At 44.9% G+C, this 14799-nt stretch overlaps 1 protein-coding gene across 3 annotated transcripts in view; it reads left to right on the forward strand.

The window, feature by feature from the left end:
- Window positions 1–7450: 7450 nt before the first annotated feature.
- The window catches only part of CBFB (core-binding factor subunit beta), a 40012-nt gene continuing 32663 nt past the window's right edge, over window positions 7451–14799 (forward strand). For all 3 annotated transcript variants that reach the window (XM_051771255.1, XM_051771254.1, XM_051771256.1), the window contains exons 1-3: window positions 7451–7584; window positions 7777–7863; window positions 12222–12338. In XM_051771255.1, the coding sequence (XP_051627215.1) occupies window positions 7507–7584; window positions 7777–7863; window positions 12222–12338 (282 nt within the window). In that variant the 5' untranslated portion in view covers window positions 7451–7506. The remainder of the gene's footprint in view (window positions 7585–7776; window positions 7864–12221; window positions 12339–14799) is intronic.

Here is a 14799-nt window from a genome sequence, read left to right on the forward strand (position 1 = left end):
AAAGTCAACATTTTGCTGCCTTTTACGAGGCAAATTTAAAGTTGGTCATGTGGATGAAGTGTGAGTGACTAGGATGACTGACAGGAGACAAACTCTGACTTACAGAATCTTCAGGAAAACTTTTTAGAAAGAGAAGGTAAAAAAAGCTTCACAAAAGCAATTTCTTTCCATCACTGGAGCTGTAAGAGGAAAGAATTATAGCTCAAAGCCTGCAAGAGTAATCTCTTTAGAAGCTGAAAAATCACTTGGACATTATCTGTACCAAGACTGAATCACCTCTAACTGCTGTACTGAGTATAATCAAAAGCATGACAGACTATAACACAGCTTGCTCAGTGATAAACATTCACATGTGAAACCAGAACGGGGCTTTGAGTCACTGTTTAGCTTTCTGCCCCATGATCTCAAATTAAACCCACCAACAGCCATCCCTACAAGTGCTTTGTTTCCATGCTTGGAATCCCACCATGGCCTGTGCTGCTCATGCAGGAACAAGGAGGGGTGGCTGCAGGACCAGATAACGATGCAGGACAGGAGCCCCTCTCTCACAGTGGCCACCACCTTCGTTTATGTCAACCAATGTCAACAGCACTGTGTGTGTAACAGGAGGGGGGAAACCCAACACAAAACCAAAGCCCAAGACCCCCTGAAGACTGGAAACAGAAGAGGAGCAAATATAATTAATCCAGAGTGATGATGTTGCATTTAGGTTGTCAGATCAGTTCAGCTGGTGGAGGCTACTAGAGCATGTGTGTATTTTGATTATCTTTTAGACAGGGACTCTGCTTGTGGCCAGTTAGTGTCACCCTCATTCTTTCATCTGGAAGAAAGTTTCAGATATCCTGGGTGGGCAGGTTCATTTCCACTCTGAGCTGCCCAAATACTACAGCTGGCCTGTGCTGGGCCTGAGGAACTGAAACTGTCTGCACTGTCCATTCTCATGTTGCTTCCTGGAGGCCCTTGAGATCTGAAAATCTGCAGGGACTTTCAGAACAGCTACAAGATTACAGCTCTTGTCTGGCCCTTTTATGTCTGATTGTGCTTGATGTTTTTTGAAATGTATAAAAGGCACTCCACTGTCTCATGCCACCCACTGAAACCATGCATGTGCTTTGGAAGGAGTTCAAGGGAGGTGATTTTGTCCCTTTTTGCTGCTCTGGTGAGACCCCACCTGGATTACCACGTCCAGCTCTGGGGGTCCCAGCACAGGAAGGACATGGACCACTTGGAGCAAGTCCAGAGGAGGCTGTGAGGATGATCAGAGGCTGGAGCACCTCTCCAATGAAGACAGGCTGGGAGCTAGGATTGTTCAGCCTGAAGAAGAGAAGGCTCCAGGGAGACCTTATTGCAGCCTTTCAGTACTTAAAGGGCTTATAAGAAAGTTGGGCACAAATGTTTTAGCAGGGCCTGTTGCAATAGGGCGAGAGTAATGGATTTAAACAAATAGAAGGTCAATTCAGATTGGATATAAGGAAGAAATTTGTTACAAAGAGGTGGGGAGTATTGGCACAGGTTGTCCAGAGAGATGGTGGATGATGGATCTTCACTTCTGGAAAAATTCAAGGTCAGGTTGGATGGGGTTCTGAGCAACCTGGTCTAGTTGAAGATGTCCCTGCTCATTGCAGGGGGGTTGAACTAGATGGCCTTTAAAGGTCCCTTCCAATCCAAACTGTTGGATGATCCTAAGTTTGTAATGGATTGTGAAATGCAGTGTGAGGAGACAGTGTGGCTGATAGCACAGTGGATAACACAGAAAAAGCTATGCCTGCCATTAGCACTGGCAGTATACTGATAATGGCATCTTCAGACATAATTTCACAAAGGCAGTTTTTAAACATTTCCTTTTATGTATTTAGGCTTGTGTGAGTCACAGCTTGTGCTCAGTTAAACTTTCTCCTCATTGCTCAACATTAGGGATAATGATAGCTATTTCCATAGGGATCTCAAGATCTTCATCTGGAGATCTCAAGTCATTTGATAGGTGGGTGAATTGAGGCATTAGAGGTGAAGCCATGTGCCCAAAATCACTTAGCAGGCCACAGGCAAGGCTGGAAGAGGCACCCAGTCCTGGCCTCTGTTTGCCAGACAATGGAGACTCTGAGTTCAATTATTTATTTTAACAGTTTGTGCTGCAATTGGTAAAATGAAAAAAAGAAGGGGTTTAATATAAAACCTTCATAGTTCCATTGCCAAAACATGCAAGGGTAGTACAAAATCATAGAATGTATACCTACTGCAATAATCACCATTGTCCCAAATAACCAGTATGTAAGTCAAGTAGCCTTCTAGGATAATCTGGTTTGGTTCTCTAACAATTGTGTAGTTCACTCCATTACATCATTTGGAGGAATAATTGGTTCTAACATCCTTGAGTTTCAGGTCATGTTGGTTTTTCTAGAAAAAAAATCCGTATTCCACTGGTTAATTAAATGAATTTAAACAGATTTTCAATTAATTAAGATGCTGTGTGCCAAGCTCAATGATCAGAGGCTGCCTTTGTTGCACCAGACTCCTGTACCTGGTATCACACTGTACTTTCCTATTTGCACATCCATGACCTTTTTATGACTAGTTGCTGGCATGAAAGTGTCAGGCTGTACAGCCCATGCTTTTGTGGGATAGGCTGCACATGTAATTTGTTGAAACAAAGGCTATTCCTTTGTGAAGCATGCTGTTAAACTGCCAGTGCTTATGAGCAGAAAGAGCCCAGGGTGTCCAAATCACCCAGCTGAGAAAGGATGGCTGTATTTACTGGCTTTTACTTCAGGCCTGAGCATGAAGAGCCAGGTATTTTGTTGCACTGTGGTAGTAACCCATGTTGAAGCAGAGATGTGAACACAGCTTCTCCAGTGTGAGTGTCATGGGGACTGTGGTGGTCACTGTGGAGGCTGGGAATTTGGCATATTCTTTTGGGAAAAAGGTTTCAGCTTTGGTATCTGGAGTGAAGAGCTGCATCTGTCTCGTAGCCTGGTTTCGAGAGCAGAGACAGGAGGTGCTGCTTCCTCCCTCATACCTGCCGTGCTTGGCGTTTTTTAACTGCTAGGCAGCTTCCCACTCAGAATGCAAAATTATACACTTGTTTTGTTTAACTGTTGTGGTATGGCTCTTATCTCTCTCTGTGTGCTAAGTAAGATGTTTAGGTATCAACTCTGGACTTGGCCAAGTCCTGAAAGCTGCACGTTGTTGCCTTTGGAGTCCCTGCATCCATCTCTGCATGAAGTGCTTCCACAGGCATGAACCAATTCTGATAGCTCGTGGTCCTCTGCATTGCCCATATCCCTCATTTGGGTTGTTTTGGGAGTCCTGAGATAAGACAGATCTTTGTGCTGATGTCTGTGGGCTAGACATGAAAGGCTGCTCCGGGGGCGAGTTGCAGCCTTTCAGGATGGTTTCTGCATGTGACTCTGGGTCCGTGAGCAGATCAGCAATAACCCACAGCACCAGGGGGGTGACTTCAGTGAGGATATTCTGGCTGGGAGCATCAGTTGTAGTAGTAGGGAAATTAAATTAGTCTGGGGGAAAGAAGTCAATTAATCTGCTCAGTTTCTCCCCCTCCCCCCAGAATTTCGTGGAGCCCATAAGCACAGACCTTACGTAAGTGGATTGCATTTCACACCTAATGTGCATAATTATATCTTGCAAACAGTTTATTAATGGATCTATAATCACAGAGTAGCTTGTACATACATAATGCTGGTGTTTGATTATACTGCAGCTGCCATAGATCAATGGATACACAGGAGTCTGGCTTATTACTGTCTCACACGTGGAGTCTAGAGAACAATATAACACTGGTGCCATGCAGTTGTTCATCAAATGCTGCTACCTAGGGAAAACCAGAGGTTTTAAAGACGTGGTAGGGAAGGTTGGAAAGAACAGTACATAACAGGACTTGGCACTTGAAGAAAGCTCCCTTTCTCAAAAACATTCCATCTGCAAATCTTTCAGTAGCGTTCTGTCTCAATTATCAATGTGCTGTAAACATGTTAGATCTTATTTTGGAAAGGGGTCTGTTCTGAGAATTCGCTCTGAAAGCAGTGTGCCTACAAGCTTGACCATTTCTGTTTTCTGGAGGTGACTCACCCAGAGGACTGATGAATAGCCCAAGTTCTCGTGAATCAAAGCCCAGTGATTTGCAGGCTGAGCTGAGTCTCCCACCATCCAAGCAGCCCGAACCACACCGAAATGGTTTGCAGAGATATCCCCCAGCTGCCTTTGGGAAGCAGTCCCATTTGGTTATGCACAAGGAAAAAGGTTCTAGCTTGTTTTGGGGTGTTGATGATATAGTGCTAAAAGCAAAGAAAAACAAATAAAGATGTTTGGTGAGCTGCAGAATTCCCATGAGATTGTATCCCACCTCCAGCACGATAACCTTGGCCTTCCCTCTCCTGTCCCCCAGTCCCACCTGCAGAGCTGCCTCTGATCTGTGCTGACTGCCTGGCCACTGGCCAGCGACTCTGGCCAAACAGGGTAAATAACTGTGCAAATTAGGATCTAGCCTTTCTTGCAGCAAAGACATTAATTTGTGTGCCTCTCCTCTGTCTAGCTGGGAACAAAGCAATAGGAACTTCTCTGTGTTTAAAGCCTGAATTGCCTTGTGAAATGTTGGGGGCTGCGTGGGGCAGAGAAAGGAGGATTTGGTGTGATTTTGTAGCTTTCCTTGATGGGAAAACAGGCCTAAAATAATAGTTTCCTCACAGATATATCTGTTACAATATACAGAAATCAGTTCCCTTTGCTAAAAGGGTATTCTGCAGAGCAAAAGCTCTTTTTGTTTTGTGAGGGTCAGCTTATTGTAGAGAAAGTGGATGAATTCAGAAGAATAATATGATCCTGTGCCACTATGTTCAGTCTCACCCATTCCAGCTGTCCTGTTTCTGCATCAGCCTAACTGAGGCAACAGACAGAGGCAGTGTCTGATCTCTTACTTTATCAGACTTTCTGATAATAGTGACTCACTTTATTTAAAATAAAAATTTTGGAAAGATGAAAACTGTGGGATGACAAATATTAAACAAAGAGCTGCATGGGGGAAAGCAGACAAACTTGATCTTGTTTCCAAAGTCTTGAAAAATATATGCCAAGGTCAGAACACCAAACTTGCTAGGTGATATTGTCTCCTGTTTTCATTCCAGGGCTTTACAACCACTCGTCTTGCTTTTGACTTTGGTAATTTTTTTTTGCAAACTGTAGTTTGGAAGAAGGCAGAGTCAGTTTTGGGGGGTGAGGAGGTGGAACTGGTTGAGATACTAGCAAGTAGTGAAAGATTATTGGAGGTTAAGAGAGCAGATTTCTGCCTTATGAACTTGGCAGTTCTCCTGCAGGCCTATGCTCTTGGTATTGATCTCGTTGTAAGATGAATAGTGATATGGATTTTTTTTTAAATGTCTTATTTTGGGACCTTTTAAATGTGCCTGACATTCACGAGAATTTTGCTTAAGGGTTGGTATTAATCTAAATGAATCAAGATAATACATAACATTTTATGTTTTCAATCTCAGTGTATTTTCTTTTCAGATTTGGTTACTATCGAAAAAACCTTTTATAACAGTTCTTTTAGTGCTTTTAACTTCTGAATTTACCCATATATCTGCATTACAGTAACATACCAAAAATCAGAAGATACAGCTTGAACATGTACAGAGTTATTGCCTAAATCTGCAGTTCCTATTGATCAGAAATGTATTAAGCATATTTTCTACATTTAGAAAAAAAGTCTAAAGTTTGTTTTTATGAAGTCTGTATATAATTAGTTAGGGGATACAGACACTTCCCTCATTTTTTTAATTAATTTGCTCATACTTCATTCAAATCATGCCTTCTGGCTAACCTTAGCATTGCCCTCTTCAATTTGCATGACTACGTGTAAAGTTAAGATTGTAATACTGAGAGATTAGAAAGCCTCATTTCTTTATCAAAAGATCTAATACACTCTAATATTTTTATGTTGGCAATAGGTATTGCAATAATCCAACAGCTTTTTGGCTCGTGCAGCCATTCTTATGATGCTTCAGAGCTGTTAAAAACCCAGAGGAGTGATTGCAGGGAAAAAATCTGAGTTGGAACGGACCCACAAGGATCACTGAGTCCAACTCTTACCCCTGTGTGGGACATCCCCAGGAGTTGTGCCTGATCTCAGTGGCTGAGCATTGTCCAAACCCTCCTGGAGCTCTGGCAGCCTTGGTGCTGTGCCCACTGCCCTGGGGAGCCTGGGCAGTGCCCGACCACCCTCTGGGGGAAGAACCTTTTCCTGAGATCCAACCTAAACCTCCCTGACACAACGTAAGGCCTTTCCCTTGGTCCTCTCACTGGTCACCACGGAGATCACTGCTTGCCCCTCCACTTCCCTTCACAAGGAAGTTGTAGCTGCAATGAGCTATTGGGGTATAACCGGGGTATGTATGAAAAAAGGGATTTAGGGACACGTGATGTATGTCCTGCTGTGCTTCATGATTGAATTAGCTGCAGTAAAATGGATATTTGTGAAGATGAAGAATCAAAAGTTCAGGCTGATGTGTTTTTAGCATGAAAGTGAGCTTTCCAAGAGCTGGGGAAGCAAAGTGCTGTTTTTTTTTTTTTCTCTGAGCTGACACCATGACTTCAAAGAGAGCGAGCAGCCCTGCTGGGCTTCCTGAGGTGGCGGTGGGTGCTCCTGCTCCTGAGACCATCCCTGGGCTCAGAGACCACCCTTGGGGCTCAGAGACCATCCCTGGGCTCAGGGACCATCCCTGGGCTCAGGGACCATCCCTGAGCTCAGAGACCACCCTTGGGGTGCAGGGACCATCCTTGGGGCTCTGGGACCATGCTGGGGGTCCGCCAGGCTTTATGCTGCCCCCAGGGTCGGCCCTCGCTGACCCGGGGGAGGGAGCCAGAGGAGGCCGGTGCGGAGCCAGCGCTGTCCCTCCCCACCTGCCCCATCCTCACGGCCGCCCCGGCGGGGGGGACACGGCGCGCCCACCGCCCGCCCTCACGCCGCGGCAGGTGCGGGGCCCGGCCGGGTCCCCGCCGGGAGGGGGGCGCGCCCCATCGCCCCCGGGGCGCAGGATGCGGTCGCTCCCCTCGGGGCAGGGAGCGGGGTGGGAGCCTCGGCTGAGACCCGCCCGGCCGGCCCGGCTCTGAGGGGCCCCTCACCGCCCCTCGCCCCCCGCCCGGGCGCGGGGCGCATGCGCGGCGGCGGCGCGGAGTTGTGAATGGCGCGGCTGTTCGGGCCGAGTCCGGAGCGGGAGGAAGTCGGAGCGCGGGGAGGGAGGGAGGGAGCGGGCGGGGGGCGGGAGCGGCGGCCTCGGGCTCCGGCAGCGTCGGGCTCCGGCGGCGGCTGCGGCTGCTCCGCGTGCGCCGCGGGAGGAGGAGGAGGAGGAGGAGGCACGGGAGGAGGGGAGCGGGGGCGCCGCCGGCGGGGGCTAACAAAGGGCGAGGCGAGCGCTGGGGCTGGGACAGCGCGGGGCGGGCGGGAGGGAGGGAGGGAGAGGAAGGAGGGCAGCCGGCGGCGGCGGCGGCCCCACCACCATGCCGCGGGTTGTCCCCGACCAGCGGAGCAAGTTCGAGAACGAGGAGTTCTTCAGGAAGCTGAGCCGCGAGTGCGAGGTGAGGCGGCGGCGGGGCTCCCCCTTCCCTCCCTCCCTCCCTCCCTGCGCGGGGAAAGTTTCCGCGGGCCGCGGAGGGGCCGGGGCAGCCCCGGGGCTCGGCGGAGCCGGGCGGGGACGCGCAGTCAGTGCACTCCGCTGCCCCCTTATCGCCGGGGTTGGCCCCTCTGATTGCGCGCCCTGCTCCCCGCAGATTAAATACACCGGCTTCAGGGACCGGCCGCACGAGGAGAGGCAGGCCCGCTTCCAGAACGCCTGCCGCGACGGCCGCTCCGAGATCGTAAGTGGCGCCGCGCTGCCCCGCCGGGCCCCGCCGCCGCTCCGCGCCCGGCCCCGCTCCCAGAGCTGCGGGAGCCTTCGGGGCGGGGGCTGCGCGGGGCCCGGGCCGGAGGGGTCGGGGCCGGGCGGGACGGGACGGGGGGAAAGTTTTCCTCCAGGAGCGGGGTGACACAGCGAGGGGCAGCGGGGGTTCGTCGGGGGCAGCGCTCTGTCCGCCTCGGCAGCAGCTCCGCTCCGAGGAGCCGGCTCGCTCGGCGGCGGGCACGGAGCGCGTCCGGAGCGCCGGCTGACAGGGGAGGGAGGAGATCCCCGGCAGGGCGGACGGGCTGTGCTCCGTCCCTGGGCACGTGCTGCAGCTACGAGCTGCTTATTTCAACATTCAGCTTTTTTGCCCTCTCTCTCTCTTTTTTTTTTTTTTTTTTTCCCCCCTCTCCGGAAACAGTAGCCTTCAGAAATGAGTAACATTGTTCAGAAGGCGCTATCTAAAAGCCTTGGGTGAGCTGTTTGATGTATTCGTGAGCTAAATCAAATGCTTTTAGAATTAGGTTTTGAAACTTGCAACTTCAGCCCCGTTTCTCTCATTCATTAAGGTTAGTTACAGACTGCTCTCTTCTGAATTAAGAAGTGAGATGAAGTATGGCTCGGAGTAGTCAAGAACTGCCTCGGTATTTCCTGATTTGATCTGCTGTAGGTTGCTTCTATAGGATCAGTAGCTCATAGCATTGTCAAGTTTGTAACTCTTGTCTATTAAAATGCAGAAGTAACCTCTTTTTCATTTACAGTATATAGTGAAAGACGAGGTAAAATAGAAAATAAACCCCACTTTCACCAAGTTTGGTTTATGAGCATTCTTTAATTTCACATGGTATGTGTATTGCTAGTCAATTCACAATGAAATTATTTTTACACACAATGAAATTACTCTTGTACTCCAAACAAAAATAGTTAAATACCCATTACTTTAGCTGATCTCATCATTTGCATTTGTCAGTAAAAGGATACACACTCAAGAACATGATTACCTTTTACTGAGTAACTTTATTTTAGCTGAATCTTAACCCTGCTTGTTACCACTGGTCTTAGAACCTGTAATATTATCTTGTGAGAGGCCCTCTGTAGACAGGTTCTTAATTTTACTGTTTGTTTTACGTTCAATTTTCGTAGTGCATGTTTGCTTCCTTTAAGAAGTCACCAGGGAAACAATAGGTAGGTAAGGAAGACATAGTTGGCTAGCATTGGAAATTCCTGCACAGGTGAAAGTGCATAATATACTCGAATCCCTCCCTAAAAAAAAGAAAACCCACACCAAAAAAACCCCATGTAGCTTATAAATCAGCTTGCTAATGCAGCCTATGCAGCTATTTGTATTAGTAGGAAATCACTGTAGTTTCACCTTTGTGCTTCTAAGCCTGCTGCTGTCTTTTTCTACCACAGCTTCAGCCCTTGGAAGCAACCAGTGATGCCTGTTCTACATATTTTCACTTCTACTTAATTATAAAACAGGCTCTATATTTCTTGATCTGAAACATCTGGTTTTGTTTTGTGAACAGGGCGCGAGTAGTCAGGTTTATTTAGAAATGTAATGTGTGTAATGACTGATGTTAAAAAGAGCTAGTAATTTTACTTTTTTTTTTTTTTTAGTCTTGAATGTTTTTCCAGACATCAAGGATTTATTCTTTTATCTCCAAAGGGAGCCTTTGCAAATGACCTTACATATTTTTAAGCAGACAAAAAAGCAGAGAGAACAGCTTAGGGATTTAATGTAGAACTGGCAGTGTGGTGTTGGCTGTGTCTGTCAAATAGCTCTTGATTGAATAAAAAAAGTAATTACCAGTGTTATGAGAAGTAACTGTGAAATATATTAAATAAGATTTCATGTTTGCTGGTAATGCTTTGATAACTAGAAAATACCTTCACGTGTTTGGTTTGTCTTGGAAGGGGCTTGTATTTACGTTGTCTGCGTGTGGGTCAGGTCACCCTTGTAGTACCTGATAAGCTTTTTGCAAAATTTGGGACTTAAATGTCTGATAGCTTTTCAAACTGGGCTTTAAAAGGCTCTGCATAGAAAATTATAATTTTCCTACTTTCAAGTTTTAAAACTAAACTAGTGGTGTGACTTTTTTTTTTTTTTTTTAGTTTAATTTGCTTGTTACTTGAAAAATGTTGGGTTCCACGTAGTCCTGTGTGGTTAGAAGCGAGTCTGTTCTCAAGGTTTTCAGTATTGGCCTATGATTTGATTTGAGAAGCCCATGAGTATTTTAACTGGATGGTTTTATCTGCTCCAAGGGAGGGAACAGGCTTCAAAAATCCAGAGAAAAAATATCTACGTAGCTTTTTAAATACCCTATGGTTTAAATGTTGCCTGCCTGACTCCACGAGGATGTGGAATTTGTGTACTTTTGTTTTCTTTTTTTTCTCTTCTTTTTCAGTGGTTTTTCCTGGCCCTCTAGCACACACAGGGGTGGGAGCAGAGAGGCAGGGGCACTTGGCTGGCTTTCCCAGAAGGCAAGGATAGTCCTTCTGAGCCAGCACCAGGACTGGGGTGCTCTGTAGGGCTGCAGTGCTCAGCTGGTTTACACAGAAAAGATCTCACTCTTTGGCATTTTAAGTGCATAAATTGAGGAATATAAAACACATATTTGCTAAAGATGCTCGGAGGTAGGAAGGTAGTTCTTGAACAGACTAAGTGGTGAAGACTTACAGTCACAAGTATTTGGAGATAATATTTTGTTGGTAGGTAAACAGAATCCCTCAGAGGGGCCAAGGGACAGCACAAGGTAGTCAGGCTGATAGTGATGGTCTGCAGCCCTGGCAGTTTGGATGCCTCCTGTTTATGCAAGTGTATCCTTGATAAAGCTTCTGTTTCACTGATTGAAATGTTTGTCTTTGAGTATCGTAGGGCAAACAAATATTAATGTACCAATGCAGTATTCCCCTGGTATTACCAGGTATTAATTTCAATAACATTGAGAAAATGCTTACAGGAGGTTTGAAACAAAAAACAAACAGGCAAAGAAAACTTACAAAATCTGTTATTGAGGATAGCCCGGAATGGAACCTGCTTGCAGAGCATGAGCCTCCCTTGGCAGAGGGGAAAGAGTGAAGACAAAGCACTGCTACTTTCAAAGTGGGAGGTATTAATCCTGTGGCAGACAGCATTGCAGCCCATGACTGGAACTATCTTAAATAACACGTAGAGCTATTGTGTCGTAGGTAGCAGTACAGTTATGCCATAAAGTTCCTGAATTCTGGGTTGCTTGAAAGAAATCTGCTTCTCAGGAAATTCCAGCTATTAGGGTAGTAGTTGTATAGCTTTTAAGAAGAACTGTGTTCTAGATTAATGACCATTTAAATCTAAGTGATCATGGTAATCAATACAGTTGTTTGATTGCAACAAATTACAGTTAACCCTGGGATTTTGAGTAGAGTGATATTCTGGGAGCATGTGTGAGTATTCTGGTTCTTAGGGGACGATGTGCTCACCTGTACCAGAGAAGAGTATAAATACTGCAAATCCAACTTCTGCTTGCAAAAATAATTTTTCATATCATGTCTGTAAATTGATGTACTCCTTATGGCGTGGAGTTAAGATATGCAAATAAATACAGAGAACTATAAAGAAAACTGAAGCCTATTTTCATTTGAAATCGTAGAAAATTATTTGCTTGAAAGCAACGTGTGCTTTTTCTATTACGATTAAGTCAGTCCCTTTAGTGATTTCACAAAGGGCTGCAGCTGAGAATTCCTGCAGTTGCCTGTTCTCCCTGACAGCATCTGCTGGTCTGGATTTCATGGGTGCCTCAGTGTGGCACGAGGACTTGGTCCTGTGAGGTTTGGCTGAGCCGTGCCAGGAGATGATCAAATAGGAGTTTTTACGTTTCAGTGAAGTGTTTCTCTAGGTGTAAGTAGGTTGTGAAAGGAGACAAGTCATTTTCTTTTGAAAATAGTTGTTCCTTAGTCTCAGGTCTCGGGAGTTAATTTTCCCTCAGCAGTACTTTGAGAGATAGGCAACCTCTCTAAAATCATGGGCAGTTTTTAACGTTTCAGGTACTAAGTTGGTGCAGAGTATCCAGGCAGAACTGAAAGGACAGATTCTAATGTCAGCAAAACTGATTTGAAAGAAGTATTGATTCCATGTTGTATTTTATATCCGAAGCAGCCAATGGCAAATGTTGTCAAAATGGAATCAGATGTTTGTAACTTAATACTTAAGAAAAATGATGAGTGCATGTTTTTGACTTTAAGTATTCTCTATGCTGCCTGGCTTAAGACATAAACTGATGTAAAAATAAATGACTGCCTGCATAATTTATGTAATGTCTTGCTCCCTGATCCTGTTTGTATTGATTTTTCTAAAAGGCTTTTGTGGCCACAGGAACCAATCTGTCTCTCCAGTTTTTTCCGGCCAGCTGGCAGGGGGAGCAGCGGCAGACACCGACCCGGGAGTATGTCGACTTTGAAAGAGAAGGAGGCAAGGTAAGAGGGAAATTGTTGTGACTGAAGGAAATTGGTGTGCTGTGCTGCTGATGTTGTTAGTGTGGACTGCACATGTTGTGCAGAATTTCTGCTGTTTCCCATCCCCACACAGGTAGGTAGTGCCGGGAGTGCGAGTGGGAGCTGGCAGGATAAAATCTGGTGTCGCTCTGTTTTGAAGCATCTTGATGTTTCTGCAGGGAAATGTGGCCAGTACTGGTGGCTTTTTATTATTTTGAAGGACGAACTTTAGTTCTGCTGCCGCGCTGTGATAAAATTTTGGGGAACAATTGAAATTTGGTGTTGTGCAGCTGCTTCTAAGGTGGTTCAGAAATTAGACTTTGTCCAATGAATGGTGGTGGTCTAATGAAAATTTGCACTTTCAACAGGTTATTTCATTGTGTCTTTGGCTGCCTGTTGCTAAAGCAAGCAGTCAGTGTGCTCTTAGTGGGATGAATCTCTTTCTCAGTTTCACCATGAGCTCTAACACAGAAGCAGCATCACTTTCAGAATTGATTTCTGAATCTCTCTTTTCTGGGGTGGTTGTCCCATAGACTGATATTGAAAGCTAGAATTCCCTGGTGGCAGTGATGGTTACTGTGAAGCTGTATTAGATTTAAAGTCAGAAACCTTGCTTTGTCTCATCAGACTAAAGTTACTGAAATCACTTACAGCTGGTTTTGTTTTACAGGAAAAACATACCTTTAAAAAGTAGACACTGCCTCTTATCTATGCTACTGTAGGTGCTTTGGGACTAATCCAAAGATCACTGAATTTGATAGGAGACTTTCTGCAGACCTCAGTGGGTTTGGACCAGCACTTAAGCCCTCACAGCCTTTCTCTTTCAGGCTAATTTCTGTATAATTTTTTGATTTTAAAGACTTTTAAAGGACTACAAAATTCTTCATTTGCCTGAATTTTTTTACTTACCCTTATAACAAGAAACAGCTAATGCTACCAAACCTACCAGGCTGGAGGAAATACTTGAAGCCTATTCAGGTTTAATGGCATATTGGGTCTTTTAAATACTTCTAGGTGGAAGATAAATATTTCCTATAGTGGGAAAAGTTGATTGGAAGAAAAAAAAATTCCTGAGGGCAGTTATGGTATTTGGAATTCAAGTTAATGAGTTTTTTTGGAAAAAATTGTTTTCCATTTAGTCCTGTGAGGCTTGCAGAAGTTTGACAAATTGGGGGAGAAGGAGTGAAGCTGGCTGTCTGGGTACTGGCTGCTTTGCTAAGGAAGCTGAATTGAATCTGGCTCTTACTGAAAAATATTGATTCTGGCTCACAATTGAATGAGGAATTTTTCTTGTAATGTGTAAGAAGACTGAAGTCTCTCTTCTTGCCAGTTCAAAACTAATTTTATTTACTCCTATGATTTTTTTAACTTTGTTTTCTCTGAATGAATCCTTGAAGTACTGAACTACTTCATCCATTTTCTTGTGTTGCCTTAATCATGTAAGAGCGTGGTAGATGTGCTGTGTATTAAAATAGAACATGAGCCTCATTAGTGAATGCCACTCCCTCTTTTATGTGTGTTTACAGTCAATTTAGAGTGCCTCACTGAAACGTTTAGGAGAAATAATCTGAATGAGGCTGGAGGTGGACAAACTGATAAGTGGGAATAATGTTATAGTCTGGTATGAACAAATCACAGATTCCTGGTTGTAATCAGACCTTGCTGGGTAAATCACACACGAATGCAGGGCTTGCTCTGCACAGAACTGAACTCCTCTGAAAGGGAGCCACTCCCAGGGCCTGGGCAGAATGGGAGAGGGGCTCTGACGTTATCAACAGAAACAGTTCAGTGTTTCATGTGAATTGTCTGAGGTTTTGTTCTCTAGATTTTTGTCATTTGGCTTTATTAAGAATTTCTTTCACAGGCTCGAGCAGTCTCTTAAGACCATGTGATTTTTTGTAGCTCTGTGCAACATTGTTTTATGAGCTTTGATTCTTGAGGCAGTGCATAATGTGTGTTTGTTCATCACTGGATTTATGCCAGCAAGGCATGTTTTTAATTATATGAATAAAAAAAGGCTATGGGGGGAGCTGTCAGTTAATTATTATCTTAGGCATTAGTTTGAGATCTAGAATGTAGATAAAACTTACCAACACTAGAATATTTTTATTCTGGAATTCTGCTTCAGTGTTTGGCCAAGCAAATGATGGCCCAAAATAGTTTATCCAGATTTAAAATATGTCACTATTGTGCCTAAGCAGTTTTGTACACACATTGACAAAGCTACCAATGCAGCATCTGCTAGAATTGCTGCTTAAATGATTGAATTTTGGAAGGAACAACACCCTTGTGAAAGTTGGGATTCTGAAAATACATACTTCATAGGCTTGAGGTTTTTCAGTCTGGTATTTCTTAACTGAAGGGGTTTTTTGTATGCTTAATTTGCCTTTTAATTTGATGCATCTGATGTTCACAAGGGGTGGGTAGGCCTCTGGTGGATACC

The sequence above is a fragment of the Manacus candei genome, unplaced genomic scaffold, assembly GCF_025592945.1.
Source record: "Manacus candei isolate 608988 ecotype Guabito, Panama unplaced genomic scaffold, ASM2559294v1 h1tg000131l, whole genome shotgun sequence".
In the NCBI taxonomy this organism is placed as follows: domain Eukaryota; kingdom Metazoa; phylum Chordata; class Aves; order Passeriformes; family Pipridae; genus Manacus; species Manacus candei.